The sequence below is a fragment of the Centruroides vittatus genome, unplaced genomic scaffold, assembly GCF_030686945.1.
Source record: "Centruroides vittatus isolate TY-2023 unplaced genomic scaffold, ASM3068694v2 scaffold_861, whole genome shotgun sequence".
In the NCBI taxonomy this organism is placed as follows: domain Eukaryota; kingdom Metazoa; phylum Arthropoda; class Arachnida; order Scorpiones; family Buthidae; genus Centruroides; species Centruroides vittatus.
Window position 1 is genome coordinate 4,493,644 of NW_027122718.1, and position 27,515 is coordinate 4,521,158.

General features: G+C 30.2%; 1 protein-coding gene across 1 annotated transcript in view; it reads right to left on the reverse strand.

Moving 5' to 3' along the window:
• Positions 1 to 27,515, reverse strand: part of eIF4B (eukaryotic translation initiation factor 4B) — a 67,270-nt gene that overhangs the window by 11,550 nt on the left and 28,205 nt on the right. Inside the window, exons 4-8 of the mRNA XM_067288403.1 lie at positions 22,952 to 23,071; positions 19,308 to 19,353; positions 14,131 to 14,247; positions 13,478 to 13,642; positions 5,286 to 5,718 (exon numbers count right to left, since the gene is read on the reverse strand). Of these exons, the coding sequence (XP_067144504.1) occupies positions 5,286 to 5,718; positions 13,478 to 13,642; positions 14,131 to 14,247; positions 19,308 to 19,353; positions 22,952 to 23,071 (881 nt within the window). The remainder of the gene's footprint in view (positions 1 to 5,285; positions 5,719 to 13,477; positions 13,643 to 14,130; positions 14,248 to 19,307; positions 19,354 to 22,951; positions 23,072 to 27,515) is intronic.

The window sequence follows — 27,515 nt, forward strand, 5'->3', positions numbered from 1 at the left end:
GAATCTATCTCATCCTTAGAAATACAAGCTCCACAAGTAACTCCAGCACACACAGTGGAAATTAGTCTGCATACATAATTATGCATCAGTAGTCATACTGTAGTGTTGTGTGTCATGTAAATATGATGCCATAGAACCTTGAAGAACAGATTCAGTGTCTGACAATATTACATGAACAGAAGCCTGGAAACAGTCCAAAGAGCATTCTGCATAAAGTATAGGATAAAAGTGAGACCAATATGGCAAACAATTGTCAAATTAATACAGAAGTTTGAACAAAGAGAAAGTGTAGAAAATGACTTGAGGGAAAAGGTCAGCAGTCTATCAACAGCAAGATCTGAAGAGAAAGTTACTGAAAGTAGTATGCATGGTTCTACCCATCTTAATGACAAATTCCCCAACATTATCAGGTTTTTCCAGATAAAAATCTCAGGATTTCCCTGACAAAAAAACCAAAATCAAATGTGCCATACCAGTCAGTTAGTAGCTCTTCCATATTGCCTGAGCTTAAGGTTTTATTTGGCGTTAATGACTTAATGTGGAATGGATAATTTTAAAACACTAGCAAATTAGATTAATGAATATTTATTTAAAAAAGTATTTATTCCTGTGAAATAAAAATATTTCCTGACTTTTCCATTTATTGAAATTTCCCAACTTTTCCAGGTTTTCTGATTTCCCAATATCAGAAGATCAGTATGGATCCTAGTGGACTATACAAAGTCCAAAATGGTCATTGTGTCATGCAGCCCAAGAAATACACATCAGCCATGAGTGTCAGGACTGTTCTCAGATATGATTTGCTTCTCTACCTATACAAAATTCAAATGCACCAACTACTCAAAGAATGGTCAAAGGCTCAAAGATCAAACTTTACAAGAACAGTTGTGAATATGGTCAATGGCAATATAGGATAGACTAGCAGCTGGACAGAATTTGGTCCATGGTCAAAGTCCACTTCCATCTGATGGCTATGTCAACAAACAGAACTGGAGAATTTGGAGCACAGAAAATCCTCATTTCACACCGCAAATGTTACTTCATCCTCAAAGTGTTACCATTTAGTGTATGATATCAAGTTTGGGATAATGACGAAAGGTGAAATGATCAATGATTAAAGATGAAACTGTAACTACTAGTTGCTATGTTTGCATAATGACAAAGTTTCATCCCATTTGTTCAAGGAATGGATGCTAATGAGAATATGTGGTTCATGCAAGATGAGACAATGTCACACATCACATTATACACAGGCATTTCTGGATGGAATGTAACTATATAATTATCAGTAAATGAATATTAAATACTTTGATATTTATTAAACTAATATCTATTATAGATAATTATATTAATAAAATTAAAGTTAAATGAATGTAAATTTCAAGTATCAATTACCATACATAATATTCAAAGAAATATACTACAGACATGTAACTTGATTAATACTCATAATACAGTGTAGAAAGGAAAACATATAGCATTGTGATCTTATAGATCAGGGGTGGCCAACAAGTCAATCGTGATTGACCAGTCGATCGTGAAGCCAATTTTGGTTGATCACTTATGATGTCTTGACTTAATGTGTTACACTTGTAACCGAAAGCAGTGCATGAACGTAACACGCAAACACAACAGTATGCATGCAATTATGATTTACTCTGAAAAACACAGCCATTTAGCTTGAATATTTGGTACTGTCATATGTCAACCGAGAAAAAATACCAGTATCATCAAATGTAGCGAATATATTTATTCTTGTTTTGGATCTACATACCTGTGTGAATTGGCATTTTCATATTTAACTTTAATGAAGACTAAACAAAGTTCTGTCCTGACTAATTCCCAAACTGAAGACTCATTATTATTACCTTTGTCAGGATATACACCTAATTACGATTCCTTGGTTAGAGACGTGCAAACTCAGTCCTCCCATTAATGTTAAGGTAAAATAAATTCTAGATCTGTCTTTATCTGTAGCTAATTTGAATTAATAAATATTGTTAATAATTACTCATGTTGTTTTAATTCCCCTGGACATAAGTTTTTTGGTCCATTAAATAATTATGTTGTTTTTTACGTAGGTAGATATAAAGAGTGTTTCAGTACGAGGTGCACTCCCTCGAGCTATTGATGGATTAGCAAAAAATAAGTCTAAAAATCTTATATCATTCTTCCATCCAAATTTTCCTGGCACAAAAAAAATCACGAAAGTGAAATCTTAAAATCAAATTATCAGCCATACTGTGCATTTTTATAACAACTTTTTCATATTTACAAACAAATAGTACCACAACTTATACATTGCAATTGATAAAAAAATTAAATTATATTTTAAGTTACTAAAAATCTATCTTGAAAAAGTGTTGAAAAATCGATTTTTTAGGTACTGCCTGTACGAAATGAATTCATAGCTACAAATGTCAAAAGTTGGGTCTTGGAAATTTATTTTCTTTATGAGCCTATAACTTGAAAACTTAATAAGTGATTTAAAAAATAAAAAAATAGTTTTGAATATATATTTTGCTTATCTACCCATAACTCGTGGGAGTGCACCTCGTACTGAAACACAGTGTATAAACATAGTATGTATTTCACATCTCCCCACCCCACTTAGACTATGCCTATGACAAGTCAATCGCAACACATTTTTAAGATAAAAAGTAGACCTTATGTACACAAAAGTTGGCCATCCCTGTTATAGATGATATATGGAAAATTAAACAGAATAATTTGCAATGTTTTGTTTTTCTTCTTTGATAAAATTTATTGTTCTATTATATGTATTTCTGTTAGATAATATTAAAAATATTTAAAATCAGTATTTTCTGAATAGCACTTTTTAGAAAGGAAAGTAATAAACAGAATAGTGGAAATTAGTTTGAGTGTAGTTATATATATCATCTCTAGATTATAATTGAATATTACCTCTGCAAGTTTTTGAATTTATCCAAATGTTTACTAGAACAACTTTCTAATCTAACAAGTTGATGGCATAAAGACATCAACTGCAACTCTACAGAACCCAGGTTTGAGTATGATTCAGGAACCCAGAAACTTTCCCCAAGCTGTGTCTTGAAAATGTTGGCTCCATGTTTCTGAACTTACACATTTCCATCGTAGGTCAGGCCAAACCAATATTGAATTTGTTTATAAGCCTTCTTAGTGTCTCCTGGGCAGAAAAAGTTAAAAAAAAACTTTGCTGGTCTACTTACAATATTTTAAATGGTTAGTAACAATCATGGGTAATGTACAGTACAATATTATTGGGTTTATGTTTCTATCACAATTTAATTTCTAATCCTTCTACTTTCATTCTTCACTAAACCGGTAATAAAAGAAATTCTATATTGAGAAAATGCAGTTTGAATAAACAAACTTAAAAAAATTTTTAAATTAAAAGCTAAATACAACTTTAATAACAATTTTTACATTTAGCTTTTTTTTATGATCTTTCAAATTATATTTTAAAAAATTCTGTAACATTAAAATTACATGAAAAACATTTGCTCATATTTATTTGTAAATTATCAGCATCTCAAAACTTCTTACAGTATTTATGCTAATGGTATTTGACTTAACCTCTCAATATAAAGTACACAGAATGTATGACTTCCCAAAATATTTACATATTAATAACAGAGCTAAGTTGATTAACATCACTATTTAACATAACTGACTCGTACAAAGAAAATCTATATCCAAGTACTTTGGTGCTCAATGAGAATAACCTATATTTGGATTTTGAAATCAAAATAACTCAAAATAAAATTCCATACTTAAATTAAACATTAGAAAATCCATTTATATTTCAAAGAATTAAGATAAATACTAAATATTAAATTAAATAATAAATTAATCTTACCAACATAGATGCTTCTTTAAGCACCTATTTAATTATAATCAGGACTAAGCTAACTGAAAATGAAAGTGACTCAAAATAAATTTCCAGTCAACATTTAAAATATAAATATTTTCAATCATGATTAACATTGAAAAAATTTATATCTATATAAATAAAATTGTAATGTCCGTTTGTGACTAACAGGTAATCTCTGAAAGTTCTTCACAGATTCCTTTGAAATTCTCACACAATGTTCCAATCAAATACAGCCGTGTTTATATATAGTATACATGTTGAAATTCCCTCACCCCGGGAGTTAATAATAAAAAAAAAAGTTATTTTTTAATGAAATCTCATAACAGATGGTGCTACACACAATTTTAATGTCGTACTAGTGTGTCTTACTTTTTCTTAAACAAATACTTTTCGCTTGGAAAATTATGAAATATTTAGCTATAAAAGTTTAAAAATTAATAAAATCGTATTTACATTAAATTCCTTCAATAGAAACATTTAAATCATTAACTTTAAATTTATAAAATTAAAACCAGAAAGAACACATTTCTAAAAGCAAAATTACTTTTAGGTATAACTGTAGTTGTACAGTACAATCAAATTCAACTATTTATAATTGATTAATGCTTCTAATTATCAGCGATAAATAAAACTGAAAACATTGATGACGAATTTAAATAGGAAAGTGAAAGCGTTACTTTAGATTTATTATATTGTGGTGGTACACCATTATATTTTTGTAATTTTGCATATCTATATAAATAAAAATGTAATGTTCGTTTGTTCCTACCAATTCCTTTAAAATTTTGACACAATGTTGCATTCGAATACGCACATGTTTTTATATAATATACATGTCGAAATTCCCCACCCACCGGGGAGAGGGACAGGATTAAGGCTTACCATGAAGAACTGGGCTTCTATTTATACTATTTTACATGTGGTTTTTTGCGTTTTTGATTGCGTTTTAATAGGGTACACCAAGAGAATGTACACTGAGAAGGGATTTTTTGAAATCCCCCATGGGGAAAGTGTTATACATTTATAATAAATACATTTTGAGCCACAGCAACGCATGGCTGGAGTCACTAGTATTTGATATATTAAGCAATTAGATGTATTAACATTATTTATATTTTATTGTATTTAAAATGGGAATGAAGATATTAATTACAATTTTTTTATAAAAATTAAAATAATTGCAAAGGAAATTTCTATTTAAGACTGATTTAGAAAAATTATCATGTCTATTGCTTTAGAACAATATGGATTTTATACAAACCAATTTCGAAATTCAAAAGTTTTTTTACTTATTTATATTTAGCATATTTTCTTTAGTTACATTATTCATTGTATCATATCTTTAATATTTTTAAACACTTTAAAATAGATTAATTATTGAAATCTTATACAAAACAGAATTGCATACCTTTCCTGATCAGGATTTAATTTTCTCGTTTGCTCCTCTCTTTCCTTAGCAAGTCTTTCTTCTATTTCTCTTTCTCTTGCAGCTGTATCAACAGGTTTTGCGTCTCCAAAAACAGTTGCCATTGATGCACCTGCACTCTGTTTTGTTTTCTGTTCTTTTGTTTCTTTTGGTTGTGATGTTTCAGAAACATGATTTTCCAATGTCTTTGCTGGTACACTGATATTATTTGGATCATCTTCAGAATAAGATCGTGGTCTTGGTTCTGTTGATCCTTTCTGTCTAGATAACCTTTCTTCAATTTCTCTTTCTTTAGCAGTAGTATCTACTGGTTTTGCACCTCCAAATATAGCTGATGATCCAACACTTGTTGGATTTGGTTCCAAAGGAACAGATCGGGGTTTTAGCTGTAATCTTGGTCGTTCTTTTGGAACATCTAGAAATTGATAAATTATTAATTTACAAATAATATTTTAAATTTTGGTAGAAATATTTTCAATAGCCCAAAAATTAAATATTGGGTTTCACAGGCATAAAACAAGACAAACATATTGATGTCAGTTTTGGCCTAGAAATGACATCACGTATTTTCTCTGTAAAATATTATTGTTGTTCTATTCTACACAGTATACCATGTGTGCCATATAAAAAGTAGAACAAATTAAACTGAGATAGAGGTCATTACTTTTAATAGTAAGTATACTAATATAACTTATATGGCTAGTATGACTTGCAAAGAGAATGTATATACATTCAATAATGAATTGTTTGTAGAAAAATCTAGGATATCATGCAACTTTGTCATACTGCAATAGAATTGAGACAGAGCCAGAAAGAAAAAAGTGATCCTTGCACTTTTTAGGCATGGAAGAAATGATCCTTGTATCTACATATTGTTGGTGAAAATATGTAAAGGCATATCTTAAAATTTGGCCAAAATGAGTTAGATATGCCATTAAATATAAGCCCAAGTCCTTCGTGTTGTGATGGAGCAGCATATCTCTATGTAACACTGTTTGCAATTTATGGAGTGATAAACACCAGGCATTTCTCAAACATCTGATGAAAATATTATAACTTACGGATATTTCTTGAGACACACCATGAACACTACATTTTTAAATGACTTTAAAAGTGTATTTAGACTTATGCCTCTTTATTGCAAACTTACCTGGAGATTATGTGAAATTCTCTTTCTGAATACCCTGATTTGGTAAAATGAGACTAGACTAGAGGAAAATGTTTTAAGGTCAAACATTAAGCCACCATGTTTTTCCAGTGACCAACACACTTAATATATTTTGTGTTATTGAAAAATTAATACCCACATTAACAGAATTTACAAGTATTGTGAATCCTTATAATAACAAAGATAGTGCTATGTCTCAAAGTCACACTAGACAGGAAGAGATACCAGAGCTGTCAGCATTATCTTCTCCAGAAGATGATTTAAATGAACAATATCCATTTTCCAATATTGAACTCAGAGACCAAGAAGATCTTATATATGTCCAGGCATGTGAAGTTCCTAGTTGCAAAAAAGAGGTTTTCAGTGCTCGATTCTTTTGTGCTGGAAACATTTTATGGAAGTTTGCCTACGTGTAACACTCGTTGGATCAGTGATTATTAGTGATAACCAATGACAAACTTGCATGAAAATCGACAACATAAGAAGAAACCCATAAACAAAAAGAAGAAAAAGCCAGAAGAATTTGAAGTATAAGGTATTCTAAGGGAATATGATCAAGAGAAAATTATAACGGTAAACAAAAAGAAACTTGCTCAGGCATTACGGAGCAGTGGTACAGAATATTTTTCAGTAAACATGAAGAAAACTGTGAACAGCTGAGTATTAGGTCCAACGTGCAATACTTAGTGGTGCAAAAAGGCTGAAGACAATGTGTTAAATTTAGTGAGGAATGTTGGCAGGCCATATACAAAGCATTCTACCAATTAAGTGACTTGCAGCTTCTGAAGAAAGCATGTACAACAGGTAAAACAGAATCATGTTGTCGAAATACAAACTTCCTTTTCCTTCCATTGAAAGGAAACACAGTGAAAGTGTGTCGTAAATTATTCATGAACAAATTAAGTACGAGGGTCGTTCAATAAGTCCTTAGAAAAAGATAAAAAAACAAATTATTTTAAGTAAATTTTTTTTTTTTTTTCAACATAATCTCCATATCTCCTATACACTTTTCCAAGAGTTTCTCCAACTTTTTTAAGCCATCTAAAAAGTAAGATTTCGAAAGGTTCTCAGAATAGGCATCTGTTTGGGCGATGACCTCCTTGTTAGACGTGAATCGTCCGCCGAGCCATTTTTTTAAGTTTGGAAATAAAATAAAGTCACTGGGGGCCAAATCCGGTGAATACGGCGGATGTTGTAATAATTAAAACTTTAATTCTATGATTTTGGCCATCAAAACTGCACAGGTGTGCACCTGTGCATTGTCTTGATGGAAGAGGAACTTTTTCTTTTTCAAATGAGGACTTTTTCCTTGATTTCTTCACTCAACCGGTGCAATAATGACGCATAATATTCTCCAGTTATTGTTTTTTCTTTTTCCAAGTAATCAGTGTAGATTATTCCATGTGCATCCCAAAAAACTGTGGCCATCACCTTCCCGCCCAATTTCACTGTCTTTGCCTTCTTCGAAGCCCTTTTGCCTTCAAAAACCCACTGTTTTGACTGTTCTTTTGTCTCTGGAATATAGTAGTGTATCCAAGTTTCGTCCACAGTTATGTATCAACGCAAAAACTCGTCAGGATTGCGACGAAAAAGTGCCAAAATAGCCTCAGTCAACCACACGATTATGTTTATTTTCCACTAAGAGCAAACATGGCACCCATCTTGCTGAGATTTTTTTCACACCCAATTTTTCGTGCAAAACTGAAAACACCGTATCTTGTGATATGCCTGTGGCCTCAACTATTTCATGCACTTTGATTCATCGATCATTCAAAACCATATCGTGGATTTTGTCAATCATTTCAGGAGTAGTCACTTCCACTGGACGTCCCGAACTATGTTCATCTTTTGTGGATGTACAATCACGTTTGAACTCATTTACCCAATTGTAAACAGTTGCAAACACAGGAGCAGATGTGCCATGAACTTCATCCAACTCAGCTTTGATCTCTTTCGGTATTAAGCCTTTTAAATATGTGTTTAATCAGCGCTCAAAACTCACTTTTTTCCATTTTTCTAAATAAACAAAAGTTTCTTCCTTCAATCGACAATAAAAATTAAACAATGCAATGAATATGACTGAGATTTTCACAACTGTCTAGTGAGCCACGATGCTTACTAAAAACGTGCCAATTTTTATGCTACGAGTGCCATCTATTGGATTTTCTAAGGACTTATTGAACGACCCATGTATCAGTGAGAAAACAATCAGAACAGTACTTGAAAAACTTGAAATTACCAGTATGATCCAAAGAGATTGTCATGGCGACAGATGTGCTGCAGCTGCATTGAGGGTTCAGGCTAATCAAAAGCTTATTGAAGATCACATTAATCAATTTCAAAGGGTGGAGTCACATTACTGCCAAAAAGACAGCACTTGGGAATATATTCATAGTGACTTGATTTTGAATAAAATGTATACTATGTTTTTAGAAGAGCTGGTTCTCAACATTGGAAAGCCATGTTTCACATCATATCACAGTTTTTAAATCCACGAATCTTTCGTTTCACAGGCCCAAAAAAGACCAGTGTGATTTATGCAAAGTATATTTCCAGGGATCTGAAGAAATAAAACTAAAAATGCAAGACATTTATAGCAAGCATATTGCTCCCAAAAATGCTATGCATGGGATCAAAAACTCTTGCAAGCTTGCCACTAAAAATGATCCCAGTTTGCTTTGTTTATGTTTTGATCTACAACAGGTTATCTATTTTCCTGTATCAAACAACAGTGTAGTATTTTACAATAGGAGGTTTACAATTGAACTTTTTATGGCACAGCCTCCCAGAACTGTTATTGCTTTACCTGAAATGAGTACGAAAGTGGTCAAGGTGCTTCTGAAGTATCAACAGCACTGTTTAGAACATTGCTGAAATATGATGAAAAGAAGTTCCATACTGCCAAATTTGCTGATAATTGTGGCAGACAAAACTGGAATTCCATCATGGCAGGAGCTCTCGTATACACATTCCTTACATTTCTATATTCAATGGTTGACTCAACAGTGAATTTTCCGTTGAGTTCCTCCGTTGAACAATCTGACATCACATTTTGTAGAAAAAAAGAAACGTTTCCATTAAAAGGGCACTTTTCACAATGGCCAACTTAATTAAAGAGAAGGCAACGATTGTGACTGTTTTGCTAAATAATTAAAGTAACTCGCTTAACCATTATTCCAGTGATTCTCAACCACTGTGCTGCGAGATTTTTGAAGTGTGTCGACACTGCGAATATCCATACATAAGCAATGTCACACAAGTAATTTAATCAATTCTACCTTCCTAGAGTGCATTTGGAAATTGTAACCGGTGTTATCAGTAATTGCCAGTAAAGTTACCAAGATGTTTAGAAAATGTGACCTAAATAACCAACTGCGTTTAAAAATCACCGTTATGACATCACCAGTTGTCCTGTGGTACTTACCGAAGTGTGCTGTCAAATTTTTAATTATTAAAAGTGTACTGTGACGAAAAAAAGGTTGAGAATCACTGCATTATTCAAATAAATCCTTTTATTCAAATGAACCCTTATCTGTATCATTTTCTTGTATACTAAGTCTTTCTTTAATATTTATATCATTAGAAAAACTTAACAAGGGCCAAATATCAGTTGTAATCAATTTTGGACAAATTCATGGAGGTAGTTTGTTTATGAAAAAAGCTTAATATTTCAATATTGACCGAATTATCCAATATAATCGTGCAATCACGTTTTATCATATACAGATCGTTCATTAATTTGTCCGCTATTACAGCATCCACAGCAAGAGTGAATGGATAGTTTCTATAAGCGAAATTTACTTTCTCGTGGAAGTTGCCATGTTAGTTTGTTGAATACTCAACGATCTTTCAGGTCGTTGAGACCATTGAGCTCAACAGTGAAACAGTGCTGACGTCACTAGTCTCAACAATCCATTTAAAAACATAATTTTCTCACTGTTGAATATAGAAACATACGAATTGTTTTGCAGTTGAAACACTTAGTTGAAGTGAGTCTGTTTCTTTACCACTAATCACGGACAATGTGAAGGAGACACTGCTCACAGTGAGATTTCATATACGATTAAAAGGCTGGTGAATTTTTGTGCCTTCTCAGCATATACCATCTTTTGTCTTGCAAGAAAGACAAAGCCTTATATAGTGCACTCTTTAGGTTATAATGATTTTTTAGACTTCAAAAAGTTCAGCAAGAACCTTAGTGTGTTCTATTCAAATCGACAATGAGGGAAAAACTTAAATGGACAGACATCGTTGAATTCAATATAGGGAAGAATGGATTACATAGAATATTTTTTAAAATAAGCCACATTGATCACAACTACCAATCGTTAACTTTAAAATGGCAAAATGCACTACTGTTGAAAAAACAACTTAATAACTTAAGAGATCTTGTCTATTGTCATTGGAAAAAGTACAGTTCAACAACCTAATCACTCTTTGATCTGGACCAACACCAGTAATAAATTTGCCTGAACATGTCCAGTTTTATAAATCTTTGTCTCATTTGATAGAGTAAAAGAAAGAAAGAAAAAAAAAGGAAAGTGTTGTTACATACAGTTTAGTTTCTTCTCTTCTCAAAAAGGTTCCGTTCATTTTTATTGTTATCTTCATTCAAGAAATATTATATTATTGCACTTTAAGTGATATACCAGTAAGCAGGTAGCATACTTCACCATTTAGCATCTTTCAGTTTCTGATGTATATTAATGGGTTTAAACAAAATTTTTGAATTGAATTTTTTCCAAAGTATTTTTTTAAACTCATTTTTGTACCTCACTTGTTTTCTTCTTAAATAGTTTATCCTTATGTCAATTTATTCATATTTTTGTGTTTATTGTTGATTTTATGTTTGTCATTAAAAATTCTTCAGTACAATAATGTCTCTCTTCATTTTGTTTTTATTGCATACAAAACATTTTATTTTAACAGCAATCAGTTGATTTAGTTACTTTGATTTTAATATTAAATTGTAGTTATGTCTAAATTCTAAAAGGCATATCTCATTAAATCAGCAGAGAGCTTTTTATTTTTAGCAAAACATAAAGGTATATCTCAAAATAAGGCTCCAAAATAATGATAATAATGAAGCCAGAAATAAACTTGTGTGTTTATAATATTTACCAAGTATTGTAAACTCAAACTTGAAAAAAGTGGTGCTTTATACTCAATAGTTACTTATTTACATAGAAAATAAGAAAGTCCTTTTTCTTTAAATCGCTCTCCTGTAAAGTTGAAAAAAAATGAGAAATGCCCTTATGTATTTTCAATGACAATACATGGCTAGAGCATTTGGCACCAGGAGTAAACTTAAATATGTTACCTTTTGGATAAGCCTTTTATTAGTCTGTTACAAATTTAAAAATTACAAAATCACTTTTTATTAATTAATATAATTTTTCATACTTCCTTTGTGGCAGTTTTCCATGAATTCATTAATTTGCCCATGTAACAATTTTGAAATTTTGGTACCCTGGGTACATACCCCATCTGCCTCTGCCTTTTGAAGATCCTGCTTGTATCTGCTGGCCATGGGAGAGATAATCCTGTTAGCTACTGGCCACAGGTGATGCAATCCTTGCACTGGCTAGGTAAGGAGAAACAATTCTTGCACTTGCCAGCATGGAGAGATGATCCAAGAACAAAGCAATTGTCATTGATTGCTTTGTTTTTGTTTTTGGTGCCTATTTTCCATTAAGCACGTAAAATACTGATTTTTCATTTTTTCTTCCTAAATTCTATTAGGCACACTCAATTACATCAAGAAACACAAACATTATAGTTTTTTACATCACAGTAGCCTATACCAAAAATGAAGTCATGGACCCCGATTTTTTACATTTAAATGGACCCTCATTACATTTTTGGATTCCTCATCACAATTAATGGAAATGGCAGCATTTCCATCAAAATCAGCCTATCAAATTTTGAGAACAAACTCAAGTCTATAAACAGTGTAGAAGATATGCTAGTGACCTTGAGACATCGCTTGACAAAGTCATGCAATTTGTGCAATATCGCTTTGTTGCATGCATTCATGGTATGACCTTGTATCTTGAAAACAAACCATCTTTTATAATGTTATTTCTTGTCGCAATAAATGGAAAATGGCAAAGTTTTATCAAAATCAATCGGTCAAATTTTGAAATTGAATGTAATATTGTAAGCCACACAGGCTTTGATAATGCTCTGCCTCAATAATAAAGCATCACTTTCATTCTTACAAACATACAGTAGAATCCAAACATCCAAGTCTCCATTAACTGGGCTTTGCATTATTAATACACTATTTTTATTCATAAAAGTTTTTTCTGTAAATTTACTGAATACTTTTCTTGTAAATGTACTGTACTTAGTACTTTCAATCTTGACTGTACAAACAAGCATTTAAGAAGCTGACGACTATGATATGAGAGTTCAAGTAACTCACTCTTCCCCAAGTGCACACTTCCTGTCTATTTTACTATTGTCAGTGTGTTATTAGTATTGATCATATCTGCCAGTGTGTCATCAGTGTTGCTACATCTTTCATAATTCTTTAAAACTTTTCATCTTGAATATCAAGAATGAATGAATGAGAAAAGAAAGAATGTTATGGTATCTTTTTAATCCAAAATGGTTGTAGCCATCTGTTTTATTCAAAGTTTTCATTTATCTGAAATAGCACTGGTCTACATTAGCTTGAATAATCACAGTTTTACTGCATATTCTTTGTAATTGTCATCAAATAATATGCAAAATTTCATACTAATGAGGAATTTTTTGCAGATTATATGCACCACAGAAAATTACAGAAGTGAAAATAAATAATCAAATCAGATAATATGTATATATGTATGGATTTAAAAAATCATATCATATAAATTTCATAATCATCTATAATTTTTATTCATAATGAACAAGCAAAGAAATATGCTTAAAATTTTAAGTTTTAGTTATGACAACATGATATTTGTTGAATAAAAACTTCAATAAAGATAAACATGCACTAAAAACATATTTAACATACCTCTTTCTCTATTTCCATAATCACGTCGGTCAAAACCTCTCTCTCTTCTATCATATCCACCTCTATCATCTCTTCTGCTATAATTATCTCTATCTTTTCTCCATTCAAAATCATCTCTGGAATCCATCTCTCTTCTTCGTCCACCTCGTTCATTTCTATCATACCCTAAATAAATTCCAATTTTAAGTTAAAATATTTTGAAAAACATATATTCTGATTTATTCATAACACACTTAAATTCTCTCTCATTTTCATTCATTGAATTATGTAATATATACCATATTGGCCCAAATATTAGTCAGTGTTTTTTCCCAGTTTTAAAAGAATGAAGAAAAGAGTCACTCTCAACCTATACTTGAGCCTATACTAATTAAAGTTTTCTTTGATTTAGAATATCCTAATATATGTTTAGACAATAACATTTTTATTCAAGAGTTAGACAAGAGAGAGTTGGACAAGAGTTATTCAAGAGAGTTCATTTTTTGAACAAAAGTTTTGTCTTTTATGGTGTAAAATATGGTAATTTTAACATTCAGTATTTATTGCTAATCAATATATTTAATTTTCTATTGATTTATTGAATCTTATGCCTTTCTCCTTGTCATTACAAATAATTGAAAATCTATATAAATTACAAATGTATACTTATTTACATGTTCCATTTCTCTGCCTATCGTCTCTTGAAAAACCATCATCTCGCCCACCAGCACGCCAATCTCCAGCTGTTCTATCTGATCTGTCATCTCTACGATCATGATCTCTTTCATTTTCTAAAGAAAATAACTCAGAAATTAATAAATAAATATAATATAGAATTTAAAATAATAAAATTTTAAAATTATTTTCATAAAAGTATAATATATTAAAAATTAATTTTCTAAACAACTTAATTATAATTATTTTAATCTTCATTCATAATACCACTTTTTAACAAAATCTCTCTCTTCATATATTTTAAGACATAGGACATTAGTAATAAAAATAATAGATAACACTGTGAAGATCATGCAAAGTATGTTCTTCACAATAAATTAAATTTGGCATTATACTCAAGCTGACTGTCACCAAAAAAAGCTATTAGAAAAATTATTATATCTACAATATCAAAACTACTTGATATAATATCTATCAACTGATCACTAGTTGTAGACTACATGTATTGACCATTTTTGGCGGTATCAAACTGTGTATCAAAACTGCAACAGCTGTCATAGTTCTGATACACAATCTCTCTGCCAAATAGAATCTTATAAAATTTTCTGTTTTCAGGAAACTTCTTTATTTGAAATCATGGTTGGCAGAAAATTCAGGATGGTGATACATGGAGGGGCAGTTTAAAGGAGATTGAGTGTATATAGACTTTCTATTCATTGATGAAAATTAAATAAATATACAGTTCATTCTTATTAATCCAAACTAATTATCTTAAGACAGTCATTTGAGTTAACCAAACTGTATATGTATATATATTAAAAATTAATCCATAACTTTTTGTTTTTGGTTGAAATATTTAACAGAAGATAAAGAAAAAATTTGGATTACAGTGAAACCTGCTAATGTAACCACTGACTACTTTGGTCATATCCCAAGGCAAGAAAACATTTTGGGTAAAGTGACAATTTAAAAAAAAACCATAAAAACAAAACCATTTTAAAGAATATAATTCAATTTGTAGTGATCACATCACAAATATAAAATATTTGAAACCATTCTACTTTCTGATAAGAGGTTCAAACTAAATTTCCTGTAATCTTTTGAAATCTTTATTTTAAAAGCTTAAGTAAAAGAAATGGCAGTTTGAAAAACTTGAAATAATATGTATCATAAATTAAAAACATGCTAGCACTGCAATTTTTAGCAGCAGCACTGGAGGCAAATTTAAAATTTTCTGTTATGATAGAGATTATGTCAAGTCACTATTGAGGTTTTCCTTGTCAGAGTGTTTTATATTTTGGCTTTGTCTAATAAAGTTAGCTAGCTTCGTGTGTTCTTTGCTAATTGTTAAGTTTCCTTGTGTGAATTTTTAATTCGAAGGTGAGAGTCATTTTCTTCTTTCTTTCACTCACTGACCCTAATTAACTTTTAGAATAGTAAAGAAAGGATACAAAGAGCTAAATATTTGGCAGAAATGCAAACTAATCCACTTTTTAGAAAGTCATAGTGGGAGGTAAACAACTGAGGAGTTGAGTTAGTAAGACAACTGTAAATAACATCAAAAAGAGGTAAGTGTCTAGATAGGTTTTAAATTGAGTCCGAAGATATGAGCAGAAAAAAGAGGGCAACTGAATTTGACGATAACAATCTTTTAACTCTGAAGTGGTTTACTAAAAATAGGGATATTAAACGAAAGCACAGACAAATTTATTGACTGTGATTGTGATGTTGTGACCACCGAATCTGTTTATTTGGAAAATGTTTTTGGAAGTGTCCTGAAAGAGTTCAATAAGGGAAAGAATGAAAGTAGTGAAGATAAAGGAGGTCTGTATCATAACAAAGAAGAAAAGCCCTCACCTTTATCCCACAAAGAAATTTATGATATGCTGGAGAAAATAGCCTCTCGATATGTGACTACTAGCTGTCCTGGGGTTCTCTTATGCCAATATACCAAGCAAAGAAAAATTGTAGCTGATGAAACTTTTAAAAAACAAAATTCTAAAACAATCCAAAATTGACTAGTGTCTCACAAAAAATTGAATTTGTTGCATTATTTTTTCTTCTCGGAGTTTTTGTTTAGAATACTGTATATTCAATTGTTTTGTATTTTTTTTATATTTCATATTAAATTTCATATAATCAAACCTTTTGCTTATTTCTACTTAAGTGATTTCATTCAAAAATACCTAAATTCCTCTTTCTGCATAAGGTGACCACTTTGAGCTGATCCCTTTGGTGGTCGCATTAGCAGATTTCACTGCAGTAAGAATGCATTGTATTTAATAACAATTATAATAATACAAGCTGTAACCTGCCAAAAATGATGAAAAAAATTGATTTTTGCTTAAGATTATGTAAGCCATATCAAAACACAAGGTAAATTTAAAATATATTTTAATTATGTTAATAAGCTGTTGTATATCTGTTACCATGAAAGACCGAAATTAGAGATTGTTGATATTCTCTGGTGAATGTTGACACATACAAAATATGTCAGTGAAAGACCAAATATTTGGTTATATTATTATACATTCGAACAATCACTGGTGTATGTCGACAAGCACAGATAAGCTTTGGTGGAGGTCAAAACTACACCCGAGAAGCCGATGTCGACAGAGAGATGACAGACTTTGTGGGTAGCCAAATCCTTTGTGGGTAGCCAGCGGTAGGACAAGGTCATACCGCTGGCTACTCACAAAGGATTTGGGGGTAGCCAGCCCACACACAGCTACCCCACAAAGGTACCCTCTTTTCCCGGCAACAGTTTGGTGGAAATCACCAATCTTTTGATCCTGTGAGGTGGGGATCGGTTTGTCAGCTTTATACCCGTAATCAGTTTGTAATTTGTAAAGAAAAGTTACTTTCCATGGATGAGATTTCTTCTCAAGAAATATTGCTAAGAAGCAGCTGCAGCTAATTCAAAAAGTGGAGGGCAAAGGCTATACACACTGTCTTTGCAAAAAGAAGTGTTCCACGAATAAATGCAGTTGTAAAAGTAAGGGACTCTTGTGCAATTCAAAATGCCATAACAGTTTAAGTTCTTGCAATAAATAAGATTGTATAACATTAATCACATAATTTATGTGTAAGTATATTATTGTATTAATTTCTTTAATGATTTAGAATGTACTGTTCGTTTTAGGTTCAACAGTTTATTTACATGTGCTGTTACTTAAGCTTTCTCCTATTTGACATATTAAAAAGTTGCATTTTTGTCTCAACGTAATAAAAATATTTTTATTCAACATTCTCCATCAGTACATGCTGAATGACGACATTTGCCAGTGTAAGTGAGAAATAATTATATTTAGCAAATATTTCATACATACACGAAACGTCTGTGTGGATGCTGACATTCACCAGAGAATGTCGACATTTGCCAAATATCGGTCATTCACAGTAACATATCCAAAAAACTATTTTCAATTAAGTCCCATTTTCCATAAACTATAAAACTTCACTCGTAAAAAGCAAAGTTGCTTTTTTCTTTGCATACTTTAATTCCATTTAAATATGAACAAGAAAGATACACCCTGTTTTCATGTTATTAAAGATGTCTATTAGCTTAATTCATTATACTGACAACTGTTCCACTTATTTGTATCTCTACCTGTCTCCTAACTAACTATAAACTATCCTGAGAAGCGGCCGGATGGCCAAGCAGTCAAGGTTAGCAGCCTGCCATCCTGAGGGACCCGGAATCGAATCCAGACGGGTCGAAAAATCCCCAGGAATTTTTCAGGGGGTGGTCTGTCCGGATGTCGGTCCCCGTCCCTCACCACCCGGCCGCCCCATTGTGGGCCTGGCCGAACCCATAATGGGCTTGCTATAAGAGGCCCTCTTAGTGCCCACAGGGCAGAAAGAGTTACAAAAAAAAAAAAAAAACTATCCTGAGTTTCACTTTGCTCAGTTTACTTCTCGTTTAGTTTTGCAAACTGTTTTAAGTTTTTGAGGTTCATTCATAGGCATGCTTCAAGACAATATTGCATCTTAAATTGATTTATCAGCTATGTTCCAAAATTTCACAAAACAGAAACTCCTATTCTTCTAAGGAGGAATTTGGGCTTCATAGATTTTGGAACATAGCAGGAATTCTTCTTAATAAAATGAAGCATTTCTTTTTACAAGCTTTAATTTTCTGAAATTCCTTTCTGGAAGACGACGTGCAAGGCTTTTCTAAGGTTTTTCTTTTTGCCATTTTCTCTCATTATCTTTCCAAAAATTTAAATTACAAAGTTATTTTCTGTCCTTCAGTTTTCTGTCTGCTTCTAATTTTGTCACTATTAGAAGAATCCATTTTGTTTTAGTAAAAAAGAAACCCCCTTTACACATAGCTGAACACATTTCACATAGAGGCTTCCATACAGAAAATTAGCACCATTTAGTAATGTGTGTTAACAAATTAGCAAAGAATAATGGGAAATGTGTGTGCTTGGTTTACAGGAGTTTCTTATTACATACAAATACCTCAACTATCTGCATTGTATTTGAAATATTAACTTATGGTCTTGCTACTCAGCAATGTAAACCTAAATTATAAATTTTGCTAATTGAATTTGGTTTGAGCCATCTAAAAAATTTGTATATTTAATTCATAATTGAAAACATCATCCACCAGAGATATTTTCCAGTGAATTTTTTCATGATGTATTCAAGATATAATTTTATAATAATTCCCCCTTGTACAAAATAAGTACAATAAAGCTTATTATTATTATAAACTTTCATTCAAAAAAAATCAATTACGTCTGATACTACTGGCCAAGCTTAAAATTAAACAGAGTACACTGTAAAATGCAACACTGTTAAGATTCATCAAATGATATAAAAAAATAACTGTTTTTGCCTATTTAATTCTTGTGAGAAAGTTATCAATTTTACTGAACAATAACAAAAACTAAAACAACACAATTTTCATTGGTGGAACATGCATTTCTATTGCAACTTCATCCAACTTCAAAGCTTTATTAAAACCATCCTTAAACTTTAACAGTTCACATACATACATTTAATACATTGTTTATGCAAAATTTGAATTTAAATGAGTTGCCACAAAAACAGACACTCAAAAATAGAAAATACAGTTCGTGTAGAGCTAACAATATGCAGGCATAAGATATATTAAACAGGATATTATATTATTAGATAGTATAAAAATTGAGAAAAAATGGCTTACCATGATCACCAGCGAGATTTACTCTAATTGCTCTGTTTTTTAATGTCTGTTAAAATAAAAGTTTTTATTTATTTTTAGAGCAAGATAAAATTTTCAAAAATTATTTATCACATACATTGTACATTTATATAAATATATTTAAGTCATAGTATATAACAAATTACATTAAAAAATAGTAATTCATTCTCAATTTATATGCGAATACCAAATATTTCTGAGTTGTAAACTGAATGCTTATCATAAATACAGTAGACACTCCCATATCTGGAATCTCCCTTATCCAGACTAATCAAAAGCAACCAAAAATTTTCAAAAATATTGTACACTACTTTCAATCTTACTTTTCCATAATGCAGTGTATATATTTTTGAATTACTTTATTAAGGTTGCATTGAAGTTTGCATAAGGGCACAATGCATCAGTCACTGCTGACATGATAATGATGGGGCATTGGAGTGCATAGCAGCTTGTCAGAAAATTGAGAAAAACAATACTACTATAACACAGTACTTTCAAAATTAATTGTGATTGTCAAAAATAAACATCAAAGTCAAAATAAACATTTTTTTATACATATATTAGGCACATATGTTACAGTCTTATTTAAAAATTCTCTCCCCCCCTTATCTAGATTTTTCTAACATCCGGATCAATCCTGCCCACATTAGTTTGAATGTAGAAGAGTCTACTGTACTGTTATATAAAATGTAATCATTCAAAAACAAATATATAGCAAGTCCTCACTTAATGTCAAAGTTGTTGAAGAAAGATACAGTACATGTACTGTACATTTGTAATCATTTACAATTACTGTTGTTGAGTTTTCTAAAAAGAAAATTGATTTTATAAGGTAGGAAATATATGCTGGAGTTTTACAATCACAATCCAATATTAATAAAATTTACCAAATCCTTTTCTTGAAATCTGATTAATATAATTTGCATTCATTATACTTTCACCTTTTTCAAATAACATGAATCTATATCTCCATTAAAAATATGGAGGATATCATTTAATATTGAATTAAACAAATGTGCCCTTTCTGCATTTGCCATTTTAAGTTTATACATCATTCTCTAATTCATTGGGATTGACAACTCATACCACTTACAATCACTATGATCAATGTCACTCATTAATTTTCAAATTATCTTACTTGTTTTCATTTATCTTTCTTAAATATGATAGTTATAGCTCATGTTTATTCCAATCTTTCATATGAAAGGTATTTTGTGTCTTTATTTAAAAGTTTGGTGATCAGAAATATGTCATAAGAACTTAACTTTTGTTTATATCATTTAACTATGGTAAAAATTGGTTTTCTTATATTTATATGTCAGGAGTGGGCAAGCAAGAGTTCAGTGGGAGCCGAAATGTAGGTTTTGCGAAATGCATGGGAGCCACAGTTCTGTACCGTTGTGGTGGATAGTATGGTAACGCATGCAAGTTTATTATATAATATAAATATAATATAAAACAAATATTGAATTTTTTTAAATAAACATATTTTCACAAAATTATAATAATAAAATTGTAAAAATAATAATAAAAAACAGAAATTAACACTTTCAGCAAGAGCCACATGTATCTCAAAAAGAGCCGCATTTGCCCATGTCTGTTATATGTCATTTTGCTTAATGTCAGTTTCCAAGAATTTAACAATGATATTAAGTGAGGATTTGCTGTACTACTGTATAAATCTAAGCTATAAGAATATAAATTAAACAATGCAAATATTTATACACACCTTTAAATTTTTTAACTTTATAAAATTAGAAATATTACTACTACATCAATGCATCAGCCATTCCAATGTATGTCAGACAATTACCATCATAATACAAATTTTAAGATCTGACAAGAAATTATTTATTGCGACATTGTCACAATGCTGGGCTGCAATTTTTAATAATCCTTTAATTTAAAAATAAATCACGTGGCTTCAGTCCAGATTGAAATTTTTATACACAGGGTTTCTACTCAAATTTTTGTTTTAAATTCCATGACTCCCTGACTTCCTCTGACCAACTTTGTACAAATTTCTTGACCTTCATGTATCTTACAGTATGATACATTGACAAAATAAAACAGTATTTGACTTACTATGCACATATGCTATTGCTTCTCCAACTTTTTAATTAGTTATTTTTTCTAATTAAGTTATATGTTTTTATAATTGCCATATTATTAAACTAAAAATAAAATGTTTTATTAAATTAAAGTAGTTTATCTTGTTATTAATCCACAACCATAAATCTACATGGCTTTGAAAAAAAAACAAATTTATCACTTAATAAATTTCCTGAACTTTATAAAATACAGGTATACTTCACCTTACGTCAATAATTGGTTCCAGGAGACGCGCTGTAAGTCGAATTTACTTGTCACTAGTCTAAATTACCATTCCCAGTTCTGTATTTTATTTATAAATGCATTTTTAATAATATATGGTTAATAAGAATCTATTTTAAGCTTACAAACAAATAAATTTTAGTTTTTAATATAGTACAGAAAAAAAGTAATCTAAATTTATGAATACACGTACATACTGTACATACTTGTAAGTGTACATGTTTACAATTTGGTGATGTTTACAGTACATCGCAGACTCTTTATTTGTGAATGTGGTTTCTCTAAGACATTATAAAATAAGATAATTTTTTAAGATTAAATAACAAATACAGTTATTAAAATTATTTTGCGATAGTAGAAAATAAACTAATTTGTGTTTAATTTTCCAATATCGAGTGGCGCTGACGACGCCAAACGGTAGATATTGGAACTACCGTGGAAATGCCAATAATGAGCACTTAAAGACTGCTAAATAAGACAACAACACAGAAACACAGATGTTTTCATGTTTCGTTCTCTAGGATTTATGATGATTATATTAACATTTATTGTAAATGTACATATTTTAATATGATTTTGTGTGCTTTTAACGTTTTTCTAGTGATATTACGACTTCAATATTTGTGGTGAAAAAATGTAAAGTCAAATAAAATGACTTAAACTTGATTTTTATTATTTCATATACTTTTTTGACAAACGACGTATAATCAAGAATGACGTAACTCGAGGTATACCTGTATTAATAAACTGGAAAAAATTAGACATGCAATCAAAATTATTAAAATGAAAAGTGGTAAATAATACTATTTAAATTAAAATTATTTATTATTTTTTGTACTTTGTAAATTTTTGGGAAAATTTTGTGTATGCTTGGGATTTGAATAAACACATTTTTATAGGATTTTTGCAATTAATTTTCATTGTCATTATTGTGTCTTATGTTTTCATAACATAATTTCCATTAATAATTCAATATTTTTATTGTTATAATCATTTTCTTAATATTCATATTCATATTTCTACTTCAATAAATGAATTATAATTTTTAATACTTTTTTTGAAGACTTAAATATATTGTTAATTTGTACGAAGAAATCTTTAATTTTTTTAATTACAAAATTTATGTTCGTTAAACATAATAATCACCGAAAACATTAAGAGTAAATAAAAGTAAATACTTATTAATTAATATAAAAAATCGAAAAGCCTAGTAAATTAATTTATATTTTATAATGAAATTTCTAAAGATGTAAAATTCATTCTGCTTAATAAAAAGAAACAGTATTTCTTACTTCATTATTTAAAGCAAGAGCTTCTATAAGTGATTGTTTATCAGCAAATTCTGCATAACCAAACCCACGTAGTCTTCCCCTCTCTCCTCCTCCCTCTCTAGGAAGTCTTACTGATGTAACCTATAATAATAATACAATTTTTAAATTAAAAATTTAAACAAGGGTATATATAAATAAAATGAATATTTATTACTGTACATTATAAGAACGTAAATAAATAAATATGTGTGTGTAATAGAAAAAAATATACAAAAAATTCATCATATCAAGACATAATATTGTATAAATGTGAAAACCATTTTACAGGTGTGGTTTCATGTTGTTTAAAGATCTATTTTGATAGATCGTTGAACACATGAAACAAAGTATTCTAGTATAAGTATTTATATCATATTCAATTATGAATACTTTGAGAAATATAACAAGTTCAAAATAAACATATAATTTAAAATAAATCAATGTAATAATTTACTAAAATGTTTACTCCATTCTTTTACATTCTTTTTAAGTATGCAAATTATTATTTTTATAACTGCTGTTAAAGTTTCTAAAGAAATAACTGAATACAACAAAAGTATTTGAAGACTAAATAAATGAAAGTTTCGTTATATCCTTTTAAAGATTTACCGTATTTACTCAAATATAAGACAATCTTGCATATAAAACGAGGTATAACTTTGAAGATCAAAATAAAGAAAATTAGATTTATTAATACAATTCTAATTTTATTTTGTTTAATCACAAATAAAATATCAAATGCACGTAAATGCACACGTTATCCCGCCAAAATCTCTGACATTTTAAACTTCAAGAAAAAAATCTTGTAAAATCGACAACATAATTTGTTCATGTAAAGGTGGACAATTGGGAACCTTTTTGTCAATTCTTTACAGTCGAATCCACTCTTCGTCGATTACACTTATGAGTTTCTTTGAATTCTGATTTCCAAATAATCATCTGTTTTCACGTGGAAATGGATTAAAACTTATATTGGGCTCTCGTGTGATTTTGGAATTTAAATTTGGAATTCAATTCAAAAGCTTTGTTTTTCCTATTGCTATTCATCTTTACTCAGACAATACACAAGAACAATTCAAACGTCCCAGATAAAATGTTTTTGTTTTTAAACACCAGAAGGTAAAAAATGCAAATATGCAGTTTACAAAAATCATACAAAAATGAAAAGAATCCTTCACTTGCATGTATAAGACTATCTAGGGCTTTGAAGCAGTGAAAAATGGATAAAAACCTTGTCTTATATGTGAGTAAATATGGTATCTTAATGTCATTCCACTGTTCCAATTTTTTTGCCTTATCAGCTGAATCAATATTTTCCATTTCTTCTTAGAGTGGAATAATTTCAAGATTCAAATAAGAATCTTGAAATTATTCCACTCTGCTCCAATCTCTCCAACATTTTGTATATCTTCTTTCATCTGTTTTCTATCTTTTCCTTAGCCTTCCTCTAAATCTCTTTCCCTTCTCTTTCTTTTATTTCAAACATCCTTTTAGAAAAAGTAATTTGTTCATCCTTTTCATTTCACCAAATCACTTGATTCTCTGAGTTGTCATAAATTTCTATATTTTTAAGTATATAAAAAACAACGTTTAACAAATTACTTTGCTTTTCGTTTATTCTTCCGTCGTTCGCTACCAGTTGACCAGTCCACATTTCCACAAATACGAAGGCGACCTTTCTTTATAGGCTACTGCCGACGTAACAAAATGTAAAATAGGTAAAACGTCCTCTGGAGCTATCGCCACTTTTATATTTACCTAAATTGTAATTTTTACGGAAAGTGGCGATAGCTCCAGAGGACGTTTTACCTATTTTACATTTTGTTACGTCGGCAGTAGCCTATAAAGAAAGGTCGCCTTCGTATTTGTGGAAATGTGGACTGGTCAACTGGTAGCGAACGACGGAAGAATAAACAAAAAGCAAAGTAATTTGTTAAACGTTGTTTTTTTATATACTTATACAATGTATTACCGTCGGCCATGTGTTATATTTTATATTTACCTAAATTGTAATTTTTACGGAAAGTGGCGATAGCTCCAGAGGACGTTTTACCTATTTTACATTTTGTTACGTCGGCAGTAGCCTATAAAGAAAGGTCGCCTTCGTATTTGTGGAAATGTGGACTGGTCAACTGGTAGCGAACGACGGAAGAATAAACGAAAAGCAAAGTAATTTGTTAAACGTTGTTTTTTATATACTTATACAATGTATTACCGTCGGCCATGTGTTATATTTTATATTTACCTAAATTCTATATTTTTGTTTATACTTTGTATACTTATTTCATGATATACTTCACAGAAATCTACTATTAACTGACAATAAAATATATATTCGAAACTACAAAATACATAAAACTAATTAAAATAACCAACACCTTAATATTTCCAGCAACAATGTATTTAATAAAATAATAACGTTTTCGACTATTTTTAATAGTTTCTTCAGTTAATCAACTTTAAAAACAAAAGAATGCAAAATAGAATGCAAGCAATACAAAGGTTTAAAATTTGAAATTAATTCCAACGTATAATGCACAAGTGGTTTAAATAAGAACAACGATGAAAAACAAAATAAAAATAATAAATTAAAAATAAAGTATTAAGAAAATTAATCGTTATGGTAAAATGATTTTCATGCAGAGGATAAACCATCTGCATCTCTATGGTTGATGCATCGCTTGCCAATATGGGCATTGTAAATTTCAAGTTTCTTAATATGTTTTAGCTCTTGCTTGTAAGGTGTTGGTTATTTTAATTATTTATATTCCAGTAAGTTGTTTGTTTTTATTATATAAAACTAATCTTGAAATGAAATAAAAGTCATTTTCAGAAGTTACAAAAACTTTCTAAAATAATTTTAAAATACTGTCCTAGTATTTGATAATTTTAATAATTTAATAAGATGTCAGTTACTAGTTTGCAGGCTAATACATTTGTTTTCACCTCCTTATTACAGTGAACCTCATAACAGAACTACTATAGAGTTACTGAGGATCAATTTATTTTATTTTTTTCAGAATTTATTGAATTAGTACACAAATATATATGAAATTATTTGTCAATTATTCCCCATATTTCATAAAATATGTAGCATTAGAAGAAATTTTTTATTTTGAAGTATGTTTTAATGAAATCCTAATATAATTAAAAGAACAATATATGAGAATTAGTCAAGTCAAACTCTGACTATATGAAATAAATAGTTGCAAAAAAAAAATATCTAGTAATGAGTTGCATAACTTTTCCAGCTGCTGTGTGTTTCTATTAAAAATTAAAATCTTTTATATTATTAGCAAAAAATTAAATTCATCTGTTATCAAATTTTATTATAAAATTTTTTTATTAAAATGTTATTTCAACAACCTAATTTTAATACAAACCCAAACAAGAAGCTAAATGAAGAATATGAGGAAAAGTTTTCATATTTTTAATTACTATAAAATGGCATAAAGTTTAATTTTGAAAATAGGGGCAAGTTTTATGAAAAAGTGTAAATGTTAATAATGAATAAAATTTTCATTAAGTCTTACCCCTTTCAAGATACACGATTCTTCCTTTCAACCTTTTACCACCAAAATTTAATAGCATTAATACCCCTCATATGCAAGCCACCATGCCAAATTTCATTTCTTAATCTTTACCCCAACCTGAGATATTAAACAAAATAGATGCCAACACATACACATACCCATAAAATTTTTTGCCATTTATTGACTTTTTTGGCTTCAGGAGGTCTCAAAACATGGAGATTTGCAAAAAACTCAGAAAATCAAATTTGACACGATTTCACTACTTTTCCTTCTACATAGTAAAAAAAAAGTAAAGTAAAAAAAGGATTAAATTTATGTCTGTACATAATTTCTTGCTGCAGAGATACACTTGTCCCAGCAGTTGACAATAGGTTGTCATCACACCTAAACCAGAACTTGAAAGCTTCCTGAACAGAATCGATAAGAAATCATATCACTAGAAAAATGTTGCCTACTCAAGAAGCAAGGAGACCAAAAAAGTGACAAACACTAGGAATGAAGAACTGTAATGAAAATGGGACAATGTCTTCCAGCCTGGTTCCTGGACTTTGCAGGTGGTCAAATGTCATAAGAGTTATGCATTGGTCTGAAAAAAACCAGAATGCCTTTTGATCAAACAATACTAGTTCTTCCTCAGTACCTTCTGTATATCTTTGGGTGCATGTACTTTTGAGCTAATAGTGCTACTCCTTAACACCGAAAGTGACGTCATTAGCATGTGTATTCATGCTTACATGTCCAGTTTGAAAGTAAACGCAAACGCTAACAAGAAATATGGTGGTTTCCTGCAAATAATATCGTCAAAGCTGCTATTTTAAATGTTGCATTACAGATAGAACTACTTGATTCCGAATCAGATGAGGATGATCTTATTGTGGATATAACTGTAGAAAAAATGAAAGAAGTAAAAAGAAAAGTAAGGTCAAATAAAAAAGATAAAAACTTTTATTGAAGAGACTATACCTTTTTATAATCCAACCAATTATAAACAGCACCTTAGACTTACAAGAGAA